At 37.8% G+C, this 7,939-nt stretch overlaps 1 protein-coding gene across 4 annotated transcripts in view; it reads left to right on the top strand.

The window, feature by feature from the left end:
- Window positions 1–191: 191 nt before the first annotated feature.
- Window positions 192–7,939, top strand: part of LOC134651019 (E3 ubiquitin-protein ligase RBBP6) — a 47,093-nt gene continuing 39,345 nt past the window's right edge. For 2 of the 4 annotated variants that reach the window (XM_063505989.1, XM_063505990.1), the window contains exons 1-6: window positions 193–632; window positions 992–1,223; window positions 1,986–2,097; window positions 2,788–2,915; window positions 4,514–4,680; window positions 6,145–6,235. In XM_063505989.1, coding sequence (XP_063362059.1) covers window positions 467–632; window positions 992–1,223; window positions 1,986–2,097; window positions 2,788–2,915; window positions 4,514–4,680; window positions 6,145–6,235 — 896 coding nt within the window. In that variant the 5' untranslated portion in view covers window positions 193–466. Of the gene's footprint in view, window positions 633–991; window positions 1,224–1,985; window positions 2,098–2,787; window positions 2,916–4,513; window positions 4,681–6,144; window positions 6,236–7,939 lie in introns of those variants that run through there. The other 2 variants (XM_063505988.1, XM_063505991.1) reach the window with 2 other exon arrangements.

The raw sequence follows: 7,939 nt of genomic DNA, 5'->3' as shown, positions 1-7,939 counted from the left end.
ACAGTAAAACCGTTTACACACGATCATACATTCCGCGATTTGGTTCCGCGTTCAGGTCGAACTACGACATTCGGGCGGTTTGCACTTTACCAGTTGTTAGGTAAGTGATTTCATTAGTACAAAACGGACCTCAACATTGGTAGTTGGTAGAAAAAAAATCATGAAAATTAAAATGGCCGGAGATATTGCCGATCACAGCGTTTCCAAGCGTCGATAGCGTTTGTTCAATGTGATTGTGATATTTGTGTTGGTTTGTTCAGGAAACTAAATATAATTCCATGACATAATCAAGCTAATGTTGAAGTTTATATTTAATTTAGTTAGTGAATACGTGATATATTTAGAAATTGTTTCTACGTATAGTTTAGGTTAGTAATCAGCAAACAGTTTTATATTATATAGCATTTAGGTAAATTCAAATTATTTGACATGATAGCAACAATTTGGCTTACGTCCATCTTCGGGTATGTCTGTGCACTATAAGTTCAAAAGTGCCCTAGATTATGACACGGTCACATTCGATGGTCTGCATATATCAGTAGGAGATTTGAAAGCTGCTATTTCCCAGCAGAAAAGGATTGGAAAGACATCTGACTTTGATCTGCAGATAACTAATGCTCAGACTAAGGAAGGTGAGTAAATTACAAAACATATGTTTTAGTCTCCTAACTTGGTACAAGTCTGTTGGTAGTAGTAGTGCATGATTTGGCTTATTCTGGCTTAAGTGTTCTTAAAACTGACGACCGTGCTTGTGATCCCATAAATTTATCAATTTGTAAGTTCTTTTAACACTATTTTGCTAATACAGAAATTGCTAGTTTCAGAAAACTAAAGTAAGTTTGATTAAATTTGCCTTTATGTCTCATAGTACATTCTATTCATAATAATTTGATCTCATGATGTAAAATTTGATGCAAGCAATAGTAGCAAATATGTTGGGCAGCCATTGAGTATGCTTATATTACTAGACTTCTTTTTTTTTATTTCGCAGTGTACAGTGATGATGGTACTTTAATTCCTAAAAACACATCACTCCTAGTGGCCCGGGTACCACTGTCCCAGCAACCTAAGAAACAGTGGGAAGGCTCTAACAACAATGCAGCATTGCACAAAGATGTCTCTGTTAACAAAGGGCTGGCCGATCTGTCTCGCATGGAAGGTAGCGAACAGGATAAAATAAATGCTATGATTTCTCAGTCCACTTTTGACTACGACCCTAGCAAGTAAGGCTAAAATGGATTTTCTTTCAATATTCTCTGGGTGTGAGCTCCAGTTCCTCAGTATACTTGTTATCATGTACAGGTCAAGCTTGAAAGTATTTGCATGCTCTCTTGAGTAGTTAGTAAGGAAGGTACTTTCATAATATGTAACTTAGGTTGGATTGTTGAAAGCTGATGTGGTTTATTGGTAAGTGACCACAAAAGCTCACTAATTGCAAAAACATAATTCAACAAAAATCAACCTTTGTTTTGGTACTAGTATGGTTCACTAGGGCTTTGAACTTGTGCTAGTAAGTACTGAGTTTTGGTTGTTACCTCACTAATGGGGAATTTGACATATACATTTGAATCTCATGAATCTATCTATCTCATTATATCTTATGAATCATATTGCACAGTGCAAAGTAAGTCTGTGTTATTATATTATGCATGTTTTTTCTGTTTTATATCATGGGTATCATGGGTAAACAAGAAAACAAGAATGAGTTAAAGCAGTAACAAGCAATGTAGGATAATTATAATTGTTAACTTCTTCATTATCTTGCTAGTTATGCTAGTATCCAGTGTAGAACATAGGGGTAGGCTTTTTACTGGCATTAAACAACCATTTCCACCAGCATCGGGGAAACTGATCGTGATCAGAATGTAGTTCTTTGTTTTCATAAGTTCGAAAGACGCTAGATGTGGGGTGGCCCTTAAAAACATCAAGCTGTTTCAATTACCAATTGAATGTGTCATTATCATCAACCTTTTTAAAATTTTCAGTTATCAAAAAATTAGAGGACAGAATCAGAGAGGTGTAGTGCCATCAAATTATGTATGTTACAAGTGCCAGAAACATGGACATTGGATCAAGGATTGCCCTGTAGCTAATTCAGTAAGTTGTAATTAATCAAGACTGGTCTAGAAACTAGTAATTTAAATACACATTGACATTATCTAAATGACATAATTAATTGCAACCATAAAACTAAAAAGAAAAACAACACAAGTAATAAAACTTATGATGGTCAAGCAAATCTTGTCAGTAGAAATTCAAATTTTCTATGGGACGATATCCCTTCGCGCCAACATTTTTCAAATTTGCCGCGTTATTCTACTGACAAGATCTGCTTGACCATCTATACTAAACCTACTACATTACACTAACTTATGCTACAGGTAAAAAATAAATAAAAATATTGCCCTAAATCGCCGTCAACAGGCAGGGTGTCCAGAAGACTGGCCGTGTTGCCTTGCTGTATAGGCAAGCATGAGTTATTACAAACATCAACTTTTTTTGTCACCTGTCTTGTCATAGTAATGTTTCCTTGGGTTACTCACTGTAGTTTTTTGTGTCTAAATTTGCTAATTATGCAGTTTTGTGGTAGTTATAAGCCTATTTATCATGAGCCATTAACTTACTATACAAGTTAGCAATATGTACTGTAGGTAGGTATGTGCATATTTTTTCTAACAAAATTCGCAGGGAAGAATATTCAAAATAGCAACAAGAAACTCCTTTTATCAGACCAGGATCATCTGGTATATGATTTAAATCATTTAACAAAAACTTTCTTTTTTTTAGACTGACCCAATAGAGATAAGAAGAAGTACAGGAATTCCTCGTAGTTTTATGGTCCCAGTTGACGGACCTAAAGCCCCAGGAGCCATGATGACCCCAAGTGGAACCTTTGCTGTGCCTGCCGTCGATCAGTGAGTATTGCTTCAACATTGTTAGATTGCGTAATATTTAGATTGGCTTGATCTACCAAGATTGATAGAGCATGTCTCAAATGATATGATCAGTGTTTAAATACCAATTTTCTTCATTACATATTTATACATAAATATTAGATAATGTCTATTTCTATCAAAATTTACATTATAGATTTTTTTTTATTACAAACTATTCTTGATAACCCCAAAGTATTCAATCTGTAGTGTCTCTAATATTGTCGTCTGGATCAAATATCTATACTCATAATAGTTCATCTTGATACAATTTGCAAGATTTTAATGTTTGTTAATTATCTAGTTGTAACTGAAGCTATATAACCACATACAAGATACTGATAATGCTACATATACAACAAAGTAATTGTTAGTATGGTTTACTGCATTCTATTTTATATTTTTTTACTACTGGCTAGTATAAGCACGATATTGCTTTATAAATGTGGCCTTCTAGTTGTCCATAAATTCGCCATTCTCATAATGTATAACGAAGTAGGTTGATGGACCTAAGCCAATTAAGTTTTATGACTTTTACGCCTTAGTTATAATTAGGCGTGTCTCAATCCGCAATTTACATTATACCACTAAAAGTACACGCGCCACTTGAGGTTTAAATTGTCAAGCCTCGTGCCGTACTGTCACTTTCAACAATACAATTTTTAGGGTTCCATACCCAAAGGGTAAAAAACGGGACCCTATTACTAAGACTTCGCTGTCCGTCCGTCCGTCCGTCTGTCACCAGGCTGTATCTCATGAACCGCGATAGCTAGACAGTTGAAATTTTCACAAATGATGTATCTCTGTTGCCGCTATAACACCAAATACTAAAAATAAAATAAATATTTAAGGGGGGGGGTCCCATACAACAAACACGATTTTTTTGCTCTATTTTTTGTTGATGGTGCGGAACCCTCCGTGCGCGAGTCCGACTCGCACTTGGCCGGTTTTTTTTTGTACTGTAGTATACTTACTCAGTGGTACTTAACCTTAGAGCCTTAGTTAAGCTTACAGCTTTTTTGTAGATATAAATAACTATTCGGAAATGAGGATTTGTTGATGGCTTCTTGAGAGCAATCAGTAGAATTTTCTGTTCTAAGACTTCACATAGAGGCCGGCTCGCTGTATACTGTACTATGTACTATTGTACATATCCCTCCATATGCGTAGGATTCTATTCTAGTGATACAATCTATATTGAGTACTAGCAGGCGTCGATTTCGTCGCTTTGCTACAGGTAGCTAAAAGTACATCCGTTCCACACCAATTTTGGTGGCTAGCCATAAGCCGCGCGTGGCGCTGTCGCCACCTAGCGGCCATATCTGTGCTGATCGTAACAGACGCGTTTTGTTAGAGAGCGAGTCTTCTGTACCTAGTATTATTATTTAAGCCCTTGCTACACGGTCGCCGACAAGCCTTCTAACCGTCTGTCCTTGGTCTGACCTTGGTCAGTTTTGTTGGAAACAACTGTCTACACGGTCCGTCCAGACCAAGGCCACGCGGTCTGAGGGGCTTGTCGGCGACCGTGTAGCAAGGGCTTTATTCAGTGGTACTAGAAGTAACGTTGGTTGATACCACAGTGAGGCGTACTTGGCGTCCGAGAGCGCGGGCGGCGCGGAGGTGGCGGCCAACGCGCCCGCCGCGCCCGAGCCCGCCATTCCCGACGAGCTGATCTGCAGCCTGTGCCGCGACCTGCTCACCGATGCCGTCATGATCCCCTGCTGCGGGAACTCCTTCTGTGACGAGTGTGAGCATACCAATAGGGATGATGACACATGTTGAATTTTATAACAAAATCTAGTAAAATAGATAGCAAACGAGCAATTTATCACAATAATGTAGATATTAAAATAAAATATTGAAAAATTACAAAATTACAGGACCTGAAAGTTTCAAAATTTAAGTTTTTTTTAACTTCCAAAAACGATAAAAGTGAGGGTACCATTCGATTCCTTACATTTCATCCAAAAAATATTGTATAGCAACTATATACATAAACGCAATATTTCGCCGACAAAAACGCAATTTTCTTATTTTGTCCATACTACAAGATGGGCGATGACGTCACGGCCCTTGGCCGTTTTGTATAGGGCGTTTCGCGAGTGAAGTGCGACTGTCGGCCTTTGACTACAATTTCTGACTTTTGTGTTACTTTAATGCAATGGGTCCCATATAGACATTTGATCCTAAAAACAAACCCGATCGATTGATACCATAAAAAAAAATTAGTCATGTAGCCTATTAGAGTCAGATTTGAACATAACAAAGTGAGGGATGGTCATTATAAACTTCATACTTTCATAGAAATTTTACATGAATTATGACATGCCACACTTTGCAATTGCTAAACTGTTGTATGAACATGATGTATTTCCGGACCGATACGACCTTCAATCAAACCTTGAAGCGAGTGTACTCTTGTCTTACAAGCCGGCAACGCACTTACAACCCCTCTGGTGTTGCGCGTGTCCATAGGCGACAGCAATTGCTTACCATTAGGCCAGCGGTCGGCAACCCGCGGGCCGCATGCGGCCCGTGAACCTGTCACTTGCGGCCCGCGAGCCTCCCTGACTATTTGTATGTAATATTGACAAACGACAATGTCTGATAAAGTCATAAATATTAACAAAGTGCGGCCCGCGTCAACTTCGTTAACTACTATGTGGCCCTTGGCTGCTAGGTTGCCGACCGCTGCATTAGGCGATTCGCCTGCTCGTTTGCCTTTTATGTCATAATAAACATTTTCATGATTTATTTATATTCTCACGAATGTTTTGTGTTGCAAAATTTACAAGGTCATATCACTACATAACATAAAACAAAGTCGCTTCCCGCTGTCTGTCTATAACTAAAATGTCATTCAATAGAACTTGCTAACTATGTAAACAAACCGCCATACTAAAATTGACACTAAATGTCAATTTACTAGTAACTTTTGTTTACATTGTTCGCAAGTTCTATTGAATGACACTTTATGTATGCTTAGATCTTTAAAACTACGCAACGGATTTTGATGCGGTTTTTTTAAATAGATAGTGATTCAAGAGGAAGGTTTATGTATAATTTTTACTTGTCGCTAGTACATAAATAAATATCAGGGTCAGGGGACATCTTACACAGATCAACCTAGCCCCAAACTAAGCAAAGCTTGTACTATGGCTGCTAGGCGACGATATACATACTTATTATTTATATAGATATATGATTACAGGCATACGAGGAGCATTATTGGAGTCTGAGGACCATGAGTGCCCAGATTGTCGCGAAAAGGAAATCGCGCCCACAACATTAATTCCGAATAGGTAACAAGTTAACTCAACCTTTAGTTTTCCGTATGTGTTTACTTTTTAGGACAGTTATTCGTTAGATTTTTCTGTTTTAAGAGTGACAGAAACTGTAATATACAAAATTACAAAGTAAGTATGCTAAGCACGAAAAATATCGTTCATTGACCTGAGGGGCTACCGCGAAAACCGAAATTCGCAAATTGCGGGGAACTTTCTCTTTTTAACACGCATTTATTAGGTCGACCTGTATGTAACTATGTAATGCAATCTTGCAAGTCAACTTTGATCCACTTCCCGGTTTCCGATTGAGCTGAAATTTTGCATACATATGTCGGGTGACAATGCAATATTATGGTACCATCGAGCTGATCTGATGATGGAGACAGGAGGTGGCCATAGGAACTCTGTGATGAAACAACGCAACCTAATTGTGTTAGGGGATTTTAGAATTGTCTCGATGAGTATTAGTTGTCTGTCGTAAGAAAAGTACAGTCAGCGATAAAAGCTTGTACCAAAAATGAAATTTTTGCCAAAAACTTATACTCCAATGAAGGCGTAATTAGAGTGACAGAGAAAAATGCCCGCAATTTGCGAACTTCGATTTTCGCAGTTATAGCCCTGGCTGTTCCTATTCATCGCACGCTTATTATTATAATTATGTGGGCGGTCAATGCCACGGTACGAGAGGGACAGCAATACAATTATGCGCGTGCGATTGAGATAGGAACAGGTGGGTCAATGTACGAAATTCTTCGTGCTTAGCGTCCTTACCTTAGTTCAAGTTTACATTTGACCTGATTTGATCATGTTTTTGTATTTATTTATTACAACATTTTATCACATGATAGGGTCATTGTGCTAGTTTCCGTCCAGGCTCCAGTTTTTGTCCACTTGATATATTTCACTTGTAATTTGCAATTTTTTATAAATATAAAATATATTGTTTAGACGTTCAGAATTGCAATAAGTCCAAATTTGTGCGGCAGGGTACAAGATAGGTCTATGTATAGTTTGTCAAAGGACTGTCCCATTTCAAACATAGACAGAGAGAATCATACTATCTTTGTCTTACACTAGTACTAGCACCCAAAAGAAAAGGATGAGTCAAGGACCATAACCAATATTGGATAAGTATAGTTTTTTTTTGTTCCTATTTACTGATAAATTGGTTTGACCAACTATATGTATAGTCAAATTTCGTCAAGTGGACGAAAATTAGCGCAATGATCCTGTATAGAAAATGTTTGTAACATTGAGGTTTGAACAAGAGACGACATCTCGAACAAAATGTTTCCGCACCTCAGAGAAGTGCATGCATGCATGCGAAACCGAAAATTGTTAATAAAGACGCCACGAGTATTTTTTGACTCAGTTAAACAACGTTGCATACAATACTTTTTCTACGACCAAACATTTACTTTGAAAACTAAATACATAATAGTAAATCAACAGTTATTCCATTGTTTACCGGTGAAATGTTATTCCATCCCTTTTATTATATTTTCTTGTGCTATTGTTGCAACTTTTTAACACGCACGAAGGCATTTTTTTATTTTATTTTTTTATTTTCTGTACATGTGTGATGTGTGGCATCTTGTCAGTGGTCGGTGACAGGGATGTTGCGAACATCCGCATCCGCATCCGCAACCGCAACCGCGGAACTTCCGCATTATTTTCAACATCCGCATCTGCATCCGCATCCGCATAAAATCGATGCGG

The sequence above is a fragment of the Cydia amplana genome, chromosome 9 (genome assembly GCF_948474715.1).
Source record: "Cydia amplana chromosome 9, ilCydAmpl1.1, whole genome shotgun sequence".
Classification (NCBI taxonomy): Eukaryota; Metazoa; Arthropoda; class Insecta; order Lepidoptera; family Tortricidae; genus Cydia; species Cydia amplana.
Note: the sequence above shows the minus strand (reverse complement) of the source record. Positions and strands in the feature narration are given on the sequence as shown.